This window comes from Panthera uncia (assembly GCF_023721935.1).
Source record: "Panthera uncia isolate 11264 chromosome B2 unlocalized genomic scaffold, Puncia_PCG_1.0 HiC_scaffold_24, whole genome shotgun sequence".
Classification (NCBI taxonomy): Eukaryota; Metazoa; Chordata; class Mammalia; order Carnivora; family Felidae; genus Panthera; species Panthera uncia.
In genome coordinates, this window is record NW_026057580.1 from 67,889,354 (window position 1) to 67,904,417 (window position 15,064).

A 15,064-nucleotide genomic window follows, 5' to 3' on the forward strand; every position below is an offset into this window, starting at 1 on the left:
ATTCTGTGTCTCCCTCTGTCTCTCTGCCCCTCCCCTGCTCGCTCTCTCTCTCTCTCTCTCTCTCTCAAAAATAAACAAACTCCCTCTCTCTGCCTCTCCCCTGCTCTCTCTCTCTCTCTCAAAAATAAATAAACGTTAAAAAAATTTTTGCAACTTAGGTTGAAAACCACAGCTTTACTCTTATTTCTCGAAGTGTGGTTCATGAACCCAGTGCACTCATACCTCCTGAAAATGTTTTAGAGATGCAAAATCTCAGGCCTCACCTCAGACCTCCTGAATGATAATCTGCATTTTTTTCAACATCTATGTGTACATGTGTTTTAAAGTTTGAGAAGCCTGCTTATTATAACCTGTGGAGAACTATTCTAGGTATCTAAATTGCTGCAGTTCCTGATAGTGAATCATCTACAAGATGACATTAAGCAAAACGTTCTGTAAAGTTTTTATTTGTTTTGTTTTGCATTACAAATAAATGTAAGGTCAGGGTACAAACACAAAACTCTTGGATATGGGTTCTGTCTAGGCTGGCACCTGAGACGTATTTATTTTTATTTCTATTCTGCTTCAAACCCGGTCTGCTAGAGTTTTTTTCCATTATATGCCTTAGTCCTTTAGGAAATGGAATCCTTTTTTCTAACATATTCCTAAGGAACAACCCCAGTTCAAGCTAAACTACACCCCAGGCAGCTTTCTGATACCCTGCACTAGCTACTGCTTCCCTCTGTGCCTAGGTATTCATTGTGTTCCTCCTGATCCTCTCTTGGAGAGCTGATTTCAGCCAGAACACTCCCAGATGGACATTCTGGTTATTAAAATATTCAAGTGATTTTGTACTGACTGCTAACAGGGCACTGCCCTGAGCCGCCAAAGTGTCCCAGACCCCCATCCCAAGATGCCTCTGCCTGTTGCCTCTCCTGCGGCGGGAGGCCTGAGCTCCAGTCCAGCAGGAGCTCCAGGACCCTGAACCAGGCATCCAGTCACTGTCCCTTCTGATCGAGCAGTGTTGGCATACCTCTATGCCATCTTCATCTACCTTGACAAAATCAAAGTTTCTCGTCTCATCATTTTTCCTCATTCTATTCTGTAGTCCATTTTGTATTTTGTAACTTTTTCTTCCACATACCTGCAAGGCACAGGTCTCATAGATCTATGTCTTTAATACATCATGGAGGTTCTCAACGTGTGGTCTCTAGACCAGCAGCATGAGTCTCACTTGGAAAGTGTTAAAAATGCAGATTCTCTGGCCCTCACCAGACCCAATGAATCGGAAATGGGGGTGAGGCTCAGGAACCTGTATTTTGTTGATAGGCTCAAGCATTTCTTATTCATACTGAAGCAAAAGAACCTATGATCTACATTTTCAAAGCCCTCTCTAATCAATTCCACACTTCGTACTTTATGTGGTATATGTTTCTGTTGAGTTTGTTACAGACGTTTTGTATGATATAAAACTTATTTGAGATATGGACTGACTAGATTGGCCAATTTAAGATTCCATTTTAGGAAGGGTGGTTGATAATATAATTACTATAGTACTTTAAAAAATGAGTTTCCATAGGGAGAGCATATCACTAGGTGTGATGGAGATCCATTAAAAATAATTTTTTTTAATGTTTATTTTTGAGAGAGAGAGAGACCGAGTGTCATCACGGGAGGGGCAAAGAGAGAGGGAGACACAGAATCTGAAGCAGGCTCCAGGCTCTGAGCTGTCAGCACACAATCTGAAGGATGGAGATCCATTTTAATTTTGAGTATATACGTTTTAATAAATTTAGTCAATTGAAAATGAATGTGATGTTAGGGACAATAGCTAAGACTGAACATAAGCGGGACTTGATGTTTCTTGAAGTGATGATGATATTTTTTGTCAGTGGCAGCTTGACTGGCTTTTGCAGGTTAATGTTCCAGAAGGGAAACTAATTTTTATCAAATAGCTGCTGTGTGTTAAGCATCAGCAGAAGTGTCTTCACATATTATCTCAATTAATCATCAAACTGCTGTGAGATACAAGCACCCCTATTTTACTAATGAAATTGAAACCCAAAAGTTGATAGAGTTGTTACTGATTTTATAAATTTAGTCAGAGAATCACTAAAGTTTTAGAGGCAGAGGGAGCTAATATCTTCTTTACTTCTATCTTTTCTTTCTACGACTGGGGAAAGTGAAAGGCTAAGTGATTTGACTGCCACATTGCTAGGCAACGGGGACTAAAACACTCCTAATTTAAAATATGTACAAAATGCAAAAACTCAGAATATGGAACCCTGAGGTTGCCAGACTATTCATTCATTAACAGATAACTGGCATGGTTTGCAGTTGGAGCAAACAAATTCTTTAGATAGAATTTCATTTTTTTTAATTTTTTTATTGTATTTATTTTTTATTTTATTTAAATCCAAGCTAGTAACATAGAGTGAGTATTGGTTTCAGAAGTAGAACACAGTGATTCATCACTCACATATAACACCCAGTGCTCATCCCAGCAAGTGCCCTCGTTAATGCCCATCACCCATTTGGCCCAATTCCCTACCCACCTCCCCTCCAGCAACCCTCAGTTTCTTCTCTGTATTTAAGAGTCTCTTATGGTTTGCCTCCCTCTCTGTTTTTCTCTTATTTTTCCTTCCCTTCCCCTATGTTCATCTGTTTTGTTTCTTAAATTCCACATATGAGTGAAATCATACGATATTTATCTTTGATTTATTTTGCTTAGCATAATACACCCTGTTTCCATCCACGTTGTTGCAAATGGCAAGATTTCACTCTTTTGATTGCCAAGTAATATTCCCGTGTATGTGTGTATGCCACATCATCTTTATCCATCCATCAGACAATGGACAACATTTGGGCCCTTTCCATAATTTGGCTATTGTTGATAGAGCTGCTATAAATGTTAGGGCACACGTGCCCCTATGAATCAGCATTTTTGCATCCTTTGGATAAATACCTAGTAGTGCGATTGCTGAGTTATAAGGTAGCTGTATTTTTAATTTTTTGAGGAACTTCCATACTGTTCTCCAGAGTGGCTGCACCAGTTTGCATTCTCACAGCAGTGTAAAAGGGGTCCTCTTTCTCCACATCCTCGTCAACATTTGTTGTTGCTTGAGTTGTTCATTTTAGCCATTCTGACAGGTGTGAGATGGTAGATAGAATTTTTTTTTTTTATTGGTGGGAAATATTTATTCAAACTAACATAGGTAAAGACTTAATGTCTTTGCTATATTGGAAAAATATTTACATTATTATAGAAAAATAGCTAAATTTCCTGAAGAAGTAACTCACAGAAGTGCATATGGTTAGTACACTTTTTTTTTTTAACTTTCCACACTTTTTTATTTTTTTTTATTTTTTATTTTTTAAAATTTACATCCAAATTAATTAGCATATAGTACAACAATGATTTCAGGAGTAGATTCCTTAGTGCCCCTTACCCATTTAGCCCATCCCTCCCCACAACCTCTCCAGTAACCCTCTGTTTGTTCTCCGTATTTAAGAGTCTCTTATGTTTTGTCCCCCTCCCCCTCCCTGTTTTTATATTATTTTTGTTTCCCTTCTCTTATGTTTATCTGTTTTGTCTCTTAAAGTCCACATATGAGTGAAATATGATTTTTGTCTTTCTCTAATTTCACTTAGCATAATACCCTCTAGTTCCATCCACGTAGTTGCAAATGGCAAGATTTCATTCTTTTTGATTCCAAGTAATACTCCATTGTGTGTGTGTGTGTGCGTGTGTGTGTGTGTGTGTGTGTGTGTGTGTATATATATATATATATATATATATATTTATATTTATATATACCACATCTTCTTTATCCATTCATCCATCGATGAACATTTGGGCTCTTTCCATACTTTGGCTATTGTTGATAGTGCTGCTATAAACATGGGGGTGCATGTTTCCCTCCGAAACAGCACACCTGTATCCCATGGATAAATGCCTAGTAGTGTAATTGCTGGGTCATAGGGTAGTTCTATTTTTGGTTTTTTGAGGAACCTCCATCCTATTTTCCAGAGTGGCTTCCCCAGCTTGCATTCCCAGGTAGATAGAATTTTAAATGTTTATCTCAAATTTCCCAAAATAAGAAAAATGTCCAGATACCACACTCCCCTTATTCACATGGCTTAATGTAAGACACGGCATACATGTTAGACTTTGCCATACTAGCAATTAGGGAAAGGTCACAAAATTAACATTTTGTATATAAGTCCCCAGAATGCCTTTACTCTCTTATTTGTAGACATGGAAGAATCTAGAATTCCTTCTGTTTAATCAAAAGGAGAGTCTTAAAATTTTGTTATATTAAACAAAACTTGGAGTTAATTGGGATAAACTTTTGAGTCCTTGAACCAGTTTCTCCAAATGACATGGCCAAACATACATCATCCTAATACAGAATACATTTTTTTAAGTTTATTCATTTATTTTAGAGGGAGAGATCACACCAGCACAAGCAGGGGAGGGGCAGAGAGAGAGGGAGAGAGAGAATCCCAAGCAGGCTCCGCACTGCCAGCATGGAGCTCAGCATGGGGCTCAAACTCAAGAAATGTGAGATCATGACCTGAGCTGAAATCCAGAGTCAGTACTTAAGTGACCCACCAGACACCCCAATACAGAATACATTTTAATACAGAAGTATTACTGGGTGTACCTTCATTAATTTTTTTTAATGTTTATTTTTGAGATAGAGACAGAGTGAGAGCAGGGGAGGTGAGAGAGGGAGACACAGAATCCAAAGTAGGCTCCAGGCTCTGAGCTGTCAGCACAGAGCCCAACGTGGGGCTCACACCCACAAACAGCAAGATCATGACCTAAGCTGAAGTCAGGTGCTCAACCGACTGAGCCACCCAGGAGCCCCACAGTGTGTACCCTTAAATGGTGGTAATAAGAACCACTGCATACACAGATTTGTGATTAAACTTTCCACACAGCCTGAGAGTAGGAAGTGGAAGCAAAGAAAGGGACCATGAACTTGCCATCCTTTAGAAGGTTGGCAGAGTTCTACCTTTACCTTTCAAGTGAGTTGAAAAATAAAGGGAGGTGGAATCCGTTTCTTAACCCATGCAGATACCACAATTCTTTCATATCAGATAAAATGCTTAATTACCTAGTATATGGGTTCATTGCCAGTAAGAATTGCTCTGCTGCTTGTTATTACATGACTAATGCTTGTAATTTGTTTTAAGCAGGATCTCTGCAAAGCATCAGTTTCATTCATCACATGCTTCACTAGTTGGTGAGAGTCTCTGTGGCAGTCCTAGCCCCACTTTGAGATGTCACCAGTGTGACCAGAGGAACCCATCCAAAGGCCCAGAGAGGATCTGGGGACTTCATACAAACAGCTTAACCTCTCAGGTTGGCTGAAACTCTTCAGAATAGAGGAAGAGGAGGTATTTCCTCTCCAGTGTTTCCCAAATCTGGCAATTAATCAGTCATTGAGGAGCTTTTAAAAAATACAACTTCCCAGGCCACACCCTGAAAGTTCTACCCAGTAATTTGTCAAGCATACATTTGATGAGCATATACAGCATAAAAGGTCCTATTCTAGGTCCTGCATACAAATTATTGATTCTGTGAACCCTCACAACAACTCTATGTGGTAGGTCCTCTGCTTTGACATGAAGAAATAGAGATACAGTGAGGTTCTTGCCTGAGTCCATGCATCCAGGGGATGGCAGAGCTAGGATCCAAACCCAGGCTGTCTGGCTCCATAACACATTCTTAACACTATACTGCCTCTGGGTCACTTGAGAATGTGCACCATGCCTTCTCCCCACCCATCTCCGATCTTAGTATAAAAGCATATACCAAATAACAATAAAGCTGTTATTTAAGAAAAAAAAAAAGGCAAGCATATTCCAGTTGTCAGGAGTTAGGGATGGGTGGTGGGGAGCAGGGGAGTAGGTATAAAGGGGTAGCCCAAGGGAGGTCTTTTTGAAAAGATCTGTGTCTTGACTGTGGCATCAGTCACATGAACCTACACGTGATGAAATGATAACACACATGGTACCAATGTCAGTTCCCTGGTTTTGATATTATACTATAGTTGTGTAAGATAATGTCCATTGGAGAACCTGGGTGATTGGTACACAAGACTGCTCTGTACTATTTTTGCCTATGAAATGTACTATTTCATTTCAAACTGAAAAGTAAAAAGCATATGCCTACTTTTGGCAACCCCCAAGTCAATGAGAGGTCTGTCTCCTTAAGATTGGCTTAAAGAGAGATCATTCTTGGAAGACAGACCTTCCACTAAGGGTAAGAAAAGCTCAATCAATGGCTTTGGGCAGAGCATGAATGCACCAGCGGTGGTGGTGGAGGCAGCTGAGCGAGGTCACCACTAACAGAGTCACGCACTTCAGTGACTACACAGAAGGGGCTGAAACCAGTTACTTATGTCTTGCAGTGAATCCCAAATGACTAGTGCCCAGCTGACTTAAGAAGCTCCAGGTTGAGCTGAATGAATGCACAGAGTCCCTACGCCATATTTAGAGACTCTGACTCAGTAGATCAAGGACAGGGTCTAGCAGTCTCTGTTTTAAATGTTCCCCAGGTGATGGGTTTGAGAATCTTAGATTAAGGAACAGCTGATAAAGCTAGATCCCCAATAACATCACAGGAGTGTCAACCAACACAGGGTTGATTTGGGTTGGGATGAACAGTCCAAGCTCTTGGTTTTCATTTGGTTGGTATGGTCAGAGACAACTATTCTCTTCATGTCATATAGAAACATCGAAAGTATATGCCCTTTTCTGCATGCTGTGTATAAACAGTGAAATATTACAATGAATTTATCAATTGCCTCTTTTCTATTTGGTCATTTACCAGGTTTCTCAGGGTAGAAAATGTATTTTATAAACAACATAATTCTGCTAAAAATGTTTTAGGATTGGAAGGCCATTAGGTACCCTGCTAAATTAAGAATGGTTTTGGTTACAAGTAGCAAAATAGTCAACCAATAGTAACATAAGCAAGCAGGGGTCTATTTGTCTCACAGGAAAAAGTCCAGAGATAGGTGCTTGCTGGAATTGGTTCTGCAGCTCAAGAGCTGGGACTGACATCTCTAGTTTTCTTGACCTTTCCTTCACAGCTCCATGCTGTCTGCGTTCAAGACTGGATGAAGGGAAGGGGCAGGACCACTGGCATTCTACTCCTGTGTCACTGGCCAGATGGTATCCCATGGCCATGACTAGCTGCAAAGGAGGCTGGGGAATGAAGTGTTTTGCTTTTATAGTCTCTATGGCAGAGGCAGGAAGGAAAAAATGGGGAGGGGTTAGGTGTCGGGTGGGCCAACCTACAGCGGTCTGCACAGCTTTCAAATTAAATTTTATCAGGCACTGTTTAATTAAATACAGAAACAGCTTATCAGACGCATAATAATAAGTTGTCAATAAATATTGTATGAAAATCAGGCATAATGATCTCCACTGTCAACAATCATACAGCGTTGTTTTGGTCTTTCATTCTCTGTTGGAACCAATTCTAGTTTTCGAAGAACTTGTGTTCCTTCAATCAATTGCCTATGTAGGAGGAAAAAATGGAAAACTTAGTCATAAATTTTCACACTTAGCTTCCATTCCTAAATTGAGTCCTATCTTGTTTAGCTGAGGCTATTTTGTATGAATTAGATTAACACCTGTCATAAATAGCTGTAGATGTGTCCACTTTGCCATGGCTCCTTCACATCTGTTCTGGGATCAGAACAGACTGAAATCTGTCATTCTCACTGCTGTCAGAATGATCTCTTAAAAATGCAAATCTAAAAAAAAATGCAAGTCTGATCTCACCTCCCTGTTAAAACACTTCAATAATTTCCCATTATTCTTGTGATAAAGACCAAAAATGTCTACCATGGCCTGCCATGGCCGGCCTCCCCACTGCCCTCCAGTGCTGTCCTATGGTGTGCTCCCCTCGTTCTCTGCCCCAGCTGGACTGGCTTCAGTACCTCAGTATCCCATGTTGCTTTCCAGCCACATCTGTCTGTTTTGCTCCTGCCCCCCACTTCCCTCAGCATCACTCCACAGGGAAGTTTCCCAGAGCCCACCTCTGCTTATGTCAAGCTCCCAGTCTTATGGGAATTATCAGGGTTAATTTGACATTTATTTGTATGATTCTTTGATTAATTTTTGATTCTCCCATGAAGACATGGTTCATGCTTTTACTTAATACTCAATGCCTAACGTAATGTAGGCACCTAATCAACATCCACTGAATACATGACTAAAAGTTCAAAGCCATGGTAGTTTGGATCTCCAGACATTCACCAGCCATGGGCTGGAATTTCCCTGAGTAGAGCTAGACTTCTGATGGTTCTCCCAATTGAAAGAGAGCAACATGGACCAGAGAGTCAGCCCTAAACATAGGACTAATGCCCTTTGCCAGTGTTTGGGCGGAAACAGTGGCTGAGGGGGAGGTGAGGTTTCCATTTCATGAGCCTTCATAAGGACATGGCCATGCTGACACTGATCACCCTCTAGCCATCTCTTTGTCTGCCTCTGGCAGAAACCGTGACACAGAGCCTGACACAAGGTACAGTCTGAGGATGAAGAGCAAGGGATAAATGGACAGATTGACCTCTGACTAAAGAGGATGTGAATGAAGCCTGTTCTACACATTGGTTTCACAAATATTGAAGAAACACCTCCTGTGTGCATCTCTCCACTGTGACAGGTGTTAGGACAGAAGATGCATTTTTTTTTTTTTTTTTTTTTTTTTTACACTGTGCCAAAGAGGACAAAGAAGCAGTTTGATTTTGGTAATCAGGAAGTTTCTGACCTAAGCCCTGAACAGGATTTTGGCAGACTAGCGGGAGGTAGAAAGGAACAAGATAAGCAAAAGCCCAGAGGCTCTTCTGCGAGTGAGGGTACTCTGGCTGGCTGCAGTTCAGTTGCCATGTTGAGTTTCCAAATCTCCATTTCCAGCCTTTGCCCAGTGTGAATAACCACTTCTGGTATTCCAGAGTTGCCACCTGCCTCTAGTGTAGGTATCCTAATCTGAAACACAACTTGTCCATCCTGAATTCATGACCTCTCCCATATCCTCCTTGTATTCTCTATCTTGGTGAATGGCACCAACCATCCAATCAGTTCTAAAATCCTAGTTGTTTTTCTAGACCTTCACTGCCCAACATGGTAGCCACTGGCCACATGGGGCTATTTTAGTTTAAAATTTAGTAAAATTTAGTTCCTCAATTTTACTAGTCATATTTTGAGTGCTCAATGGCTGCATGTGGCTGGTGGCTATCATACTGGACAGCACAGATTATGGTACGTTTGCATCACTGCAGAAAATTCTGTTAGATAACCACCGCTCTAGACTCTTCCCATGACCTCACCACGACCATTTAAATGGTCGTAAAGTCTTGTTGAATCTAACTTCCAACTACTTCTTGAATTTTCTGTTCTTCCCTTGCTTACCTGTACTGCCAGTGCCTTGTGGCCCAGGACTTCATTTATGGCACTATTATCATTGCTTCTTAACTGGCCTTTCCGCCTTCATTTTCATCCTTTGCCAATTAATTCCTCGCTTCTTCTAAAAAGATTTTTTTCAAAATAAGAACCTGGTCGCGTTGTTCCCAATTAAAAATTCTTCCGTGGCTTCCCATCCCCTTTGGGTGGGGAATCTCTGCTCAGCAGAATGGCATTCATAGCCCTTTGGGACCTGGGCCTATCTCCTCTTCTCCACTCTCCTTTCTCTCCATTCTCCACTAGGTACTAAGCTCTAGCCAGATCAAATGACTTGTAGATAAGATGCTCTCCTTACTTCTTAAAGCTTTCTGCCAAAGCTCTTTGCTCTTCTTAAAATTTTATTTTACTCATTTTGATGCCAGCCTTCTCTGCCTAACTTCTATGTGAATTTCAGTACTCATCTCACCTTCTCATGAAGCTTTCTATGACCCTTCCCCCATTTGGGCATCCCCTATAAAGAAATTAATTCCCCCCACCACTGTCCCCAACATACACCCTTTCTACTTATGCATGTATGAATGGAGATTTTACAGCTTTGTATTTTGATATTCTTTCCCTGTGAAACCACTGGGGTAAGACTGTGGGTTGATACAGTCTCCTCTGAAGGCAATTCCTAGTGTTATCCACCTATCTGAAGGGGCAAGTTGATGTATCAGAAAGTAGGGCTCAAAAGGAGGGGAAATTTCTCTTTCTAGACCTTGCTAATCATGTCTGGGCTTCCAAAAGGTCAGATAAACCTGGGAATGCTCTGAGATGATAGGAAGAGAAAGCATTAACACTAGAGGCAGTCCTATAGTGGGGAAGGATGGTACCCCTGAAAGAGTTACACTTTGTTGGAGTATCTACTTGCCTATTATGGTATTATCTGTCTGCTTCTGCCTAGTGTCTTTAAGGTCTTGTTTAAATATTTCAGTTCAGACTCCACTGTGATTTGGAGATTTCAGGGATTAACTGAGCTCATACTTGAGCTAGAACAATAAAAGAGGTGCAGTGCCTCCCTAAAACCAGTGTGGTGGTAACAACAAAAATGAGTGAGCAAGATTCCCCTGGAGGATGGTGAATCCCATGGAAAACAGCAATCATCAAAAGGAGATCACATCCTCCATTCCACTGCCACCCTCTAGGGATCTGCGTTCACTTTTACTGATGGAGTTGGAGGGTGTTGTTTTCTCTCTCTCTCCTGTATCCCTGGTGCACTCTTTACAGAACGGGCGTAGCCCAGGTCTGACTGACTTATAGCTGTTGGTTTTCTAACACACTGGAGACTCCCTAAAGGGCAGAAATTGTGCCTCTTCACTCTTTCCCCAGGACTGAGCACCATGACTGGCATATAGTAGGTATCTAATAAAATGCTGGTTGAATGAATGAATCAGGAGGCTAACAGAAGTGAAAGCTGAAAAAATATGTGGAGCCAGACAGTAAAAGCCCTGAATGCCACTCTAGACTCTAAGCTGTATGCATCTGGGGGTGGGGGGGTGGTGAAGGAGGAGGCATTAAACCTTTTAAAGCAGTCATGTTTGTGATGAGAGAGGTACCTTTTGGAAAGATGTGAAGGATCACCTAAGCATGTGATTAAGATGGCACGAGGATATTTAAATGATCCAGGAAATTGTGAGGGTTATTTGGATTTCAAAATAATTGAAGAATGCTCATTTTCAAAATTAGAATGCAGCTTATTAGGACCAGGGAAAATAGAAGACAACACATCCTTTTAGGTTATGCATTGATTAATATAAAATCATCTCTCTTTTGAAAGAAATCTTTGGATGAAAATATACTTTCTGCTTTTTCAATCTAGAAATATCACTTGCATTACAGTGAAGGAATAATTGTGGTTAAAATTAAAACTGCTGTGAAATTTCACGGGAAGAAGAGTCAGCAATTATTTCTATGGAGTGGCTGGAATAATCTAATACTTATTCAGAAAAGTTCTAATGCTCTGCATCATTTCAGGGAAGACCAAGTAAACTTCAATTTATATTGACTTCACTAGTAAGACATCATTAGATTGATAAAGAGTATATTCGTCATCCATTTTAGGTCCACATGCCTATAAGCAACTTGATAATATATTCTAATAATTATTACCTGAGATGTTTCCATATTTTAAATTGTTCAGTTAAAAAAGTTACTTGTGGGGCGCCTGGATGGCGCAGTCGGTTAAGCGTCCGACTTCAGCCAGGTCACGATCTCGCGGTCCGTGAGTTCGAGCCCCGCGTCAGGCTCTGGGCTGATGGCTCGGAGCCTGGAGCCTGTTTCCGATTCTGTGTCTCCCTCTCTCTCTGCCCCTCCCCCGTTCATGCTCTGTCTCTCTCTGTCCCAAAAATAAATAAAAAACGTTGAAAAAAAAAAAACATTTAAAAAAAAAAGTTACTTGTAATTTGGAGTGTTCGTCTATCTCTTCAAAATGTTCATGTACAGTATTTAAATGGCTTCACCTCATTTTTGCATCTAGATATATCTACATTATTAAGCACTATGGTATTCATAATAAATAGGAAGATAATATCCTTGAGGCTGAAGATAGAAGGACGGGTGGATGGATGGATGGATGGATGGGTGGATGGATGGATGGGTGGATGGATGGATGGATGGTCAGAACATTATAACGGCTGTGCCTAAATGGTTTCTGTGGTTTGTATGTTTTTAAGTAGGCTTTGCAACCAGCACAGAGCCCAAAGCGGGGCTTGAACTCACGACCTGAGATCAAGACCTGAGCAGAGATCAAGAGTCTGACACTTAACCAACTGAGCCACCCAGGTACCCCTCTGTTTTTTAAAGATAGCAAGCTTGTTATGAAATATTCATTCTAAATGTTTGTGTATATTTATATTATTTTTGCTTTAAAATTCTATCCTCAGTTACTCATAAACCATATACCAAATCTTTTGGAACCACGTTTTTACATATGTAAGTATTATAATTTTTTTGTTTAAAGTTTATTTGTTTATTTTGAGAGAGAGAATGAGCAGGGGAGGGGCAGAGAGAGAGAGAGAGGAGAGAAAGAATCCCAAGCAGGCTCTGTGCTATCAGTGCAGAGCCTGACACGGGGCTTGAACCCATGAACTGTGAGATCATGACCTGAGCCGAAACCAAGAGTCAGATGCTCAACTGACTGAACCACCCAGGCACCCCCATATATGAGTATTATACAGACAAATGTACAGCACACATACCCAAAAGCCACATATTTTCTGTCTAGATAGGGCGTTGGTTGTAGTGTGATGTAGAATTGTGACCCATTGCTGTGACGGCCTTTGTTGACCATTCCAAGAACTCCCCTCTTATCATGAGGAATTGAAAAGTTTTCATCTAGAAAATACAATAAATAGTAGGTCATTAAAATATTTCCAAATTGTGAATATTCTGTTTCATACTTCACTCAACTGGGCTGTTAAAAAAGATAATATAAAGTCTTATTAGAACTATTTGAACATTTCTTTACCTTTAGTTTATCATTACTGTAGCTAAAAACAAGTGTGCTAAGAAAATTAATAATGTAAAAGGAAGTACTTTAAGTTAATAATGTAAAAGGAAGTACATTGCTGAGGAATAAAGGTCAGCAAATTTTCTCGTGCTGTTTTGGCAACAGGACTTCATTCAGCCTACCAGCGTGATCATTAAAAATATCCCCTTTGAGAAGGCTTTCGGATATGACCCTTCCCCTCATAGCATCTTATACAGACCTCTGTGGTAGTATTCATAACACTGTGTGATTGTTTACATGGTTTTTTCTTCTCCAGTATGTGCAGACAGGGACCTTGTCTCAATATAGCTTAACTCCTAGGGCCTCCTAGCACCTTATCTGGCATATATGTGGTCTTAAATGTTGATGATGAAAGTAATTCATGCTGATTTTTAGTCTTCAAATAAATTTTAATCTCAAACCATCTATGGACCAAGTGGAAAGTGATTTTTTTTTTTTTTTTTTTTTGTGTAAGGTTAACAAGTAAAGAGAATTATATGATGGTAAATTAGGTTACCATTTTCAGGAAGTGCCATTTTTAGCATGAAATAAGATTGACCTCCAAACTCAAAATACAGAAGGAAGTAGTAGAAGAGGAATTCACTAAAAGTTTTCAGTCAATAACGTTATAAAATTCTGGGAATTATTGAGAGATATGAACACTAACTGTCAATAAGCTTTTCTGAAACTGCAGTTGCTAAGTATTTAGTTTCAAAGCTAAACCAACTAAGCAATTAAGCCATATTTATGGTAGTTACTTTTAGCTTGTTAAGTTGCAAACTGAGTAAAAACCTCTGAAATCTTATGAAATGCATATAAAACATTTTTGTGTAAATGGTTCTATATAATTACATTAATGCTCTATATTCATTTCAGGGGAATTGAGAAATAATCCATTAATTTTACAGAAAATCACATGGAATAGAAATCTGCCCAAAGATTCAGAGTTTTACCAAAATAGCATTTGTCATTGTTCTTAGATATTATGATAAATTTTTCTTTAATTCTGTAAGCAGTAAGAAAATTTGTAGGGTTGGGGCGCCTGGGTGGCTCAGTCGGTTATGCGTCTGACTTCGGCTCAGGTCACGATCTCATGGTCCGTGAGTTCGAGCCCCGCGTCGGGCTCTGTGCTGACAGTTCAGAGCCTGGAGCCTGCTTCAGATTCTGTGTCTCCCTCTCTCTCTGCCCATCCCCACTCATGCTGTGGCTGTCTCTGTCTTAAAAATAAATAAAACATTTAAAAAGTTAAAAAAAAAAAAGTTACTTATAAAAAAAGAAAATTTGTAGGGTTGTAACATTTTTACATTCTGTGATTATGGGCGAAATGTTAAAGCTTAATTAACTTAATTAACTTTTAAAAAGTTAATGTATAGGTATAGGCAGCCCCTGACTTACAAATTTAAAGTGTGTTCACCTCAAAAGATGTGCAAAAATTAAATAACTATGTTAACAATTAACAGAATGTTGATGTGGAATGTAGGGACCTGAGGCTATGTTGCTTCCAAACCCCTCAGTGACAGTGCCACAACCAAGTAAAGTCCTTGGGTAGAATTTGACCTGCTCCTGCTTCTGGAAAGCATCCCACTGAGGGGAAGGGAGCCAACACCCCGCCCCCCACCCCCTTCTCTACACAGTTACTGGTGGAGGCCTTCGCCATGAATAATAAGCTGTAGTGACCCTTCCCATAGCTTGGCATGAGATGCAGCTAAGACTTGGTACCTGCTTCACAGCTCACTTGGGGAATGAGTGGCCCCCAGCCATGCTGGAGCATATTATCCACTTAAAGATGGGAGCCAGTGGCATAATAGAGTTCAAAATAAAACTCTGTCCTTAGCGAAGCTTTCCTGAGAAATGGATATCTGAATAGTATTTTTACATTAATAGGGAGACAGATATTTTCCTACAAGTTAACAATATTAAGATGAAGAATGAAAATCCCAGGTTTAATTCAACATTTGTTCATTTGACAAATATTTTTTGAAAATTTTTAAGTTTATTTATTTATTTTGAGGAGAGAGAGAGAGTACAAGCGGGGAAAGGCCAGAGAAAGAGGGAGAGAGAGAATCCCAAGCAGGCTCCGCACTGACAGTGGGCTCGCACTCACAAACTGAACTCAAACCGTGAGATCATGATCTG

At 40.1% G+C, this 15,064-nt stretch overlaps 1 protein-coding gene across 4 annotated transcripts in view; it reads right to left on the bottom strand.

Annotated features, from left to right (window-relative positions):
• Window positions 1-7,315: 7,315 nt before the first annotated feature.
• Window positions 7,316-15,064, bottom strand: part of PPIL6 (peptidylprolyl isomerase like 6) — a 32,348-nt gene continuing 24,599 nt past the window's right edge. For all 4 annotated transcript variants that reach the window (XM_049654147.1, XM_049654148.1, XM_049654145.1 and 1 more), the window contains 2 exons: window positions 12,639-12,774; window positions 7,316-7,515 (listed from right to left, as the gene is read on the bottom strand). In XM_049654147.1, coding sequence (XP_049510104.1) covers window positions 7,404-7,515; window positions 12,639-12,774 — 248 coding nt within the window. In that variant the 3' untranslated portion in view covers window positions 7,316-7,403. The remainder of the gene's footprint in view (window positions 7,516-12,638; window positions 12,775-15,064) is intronic.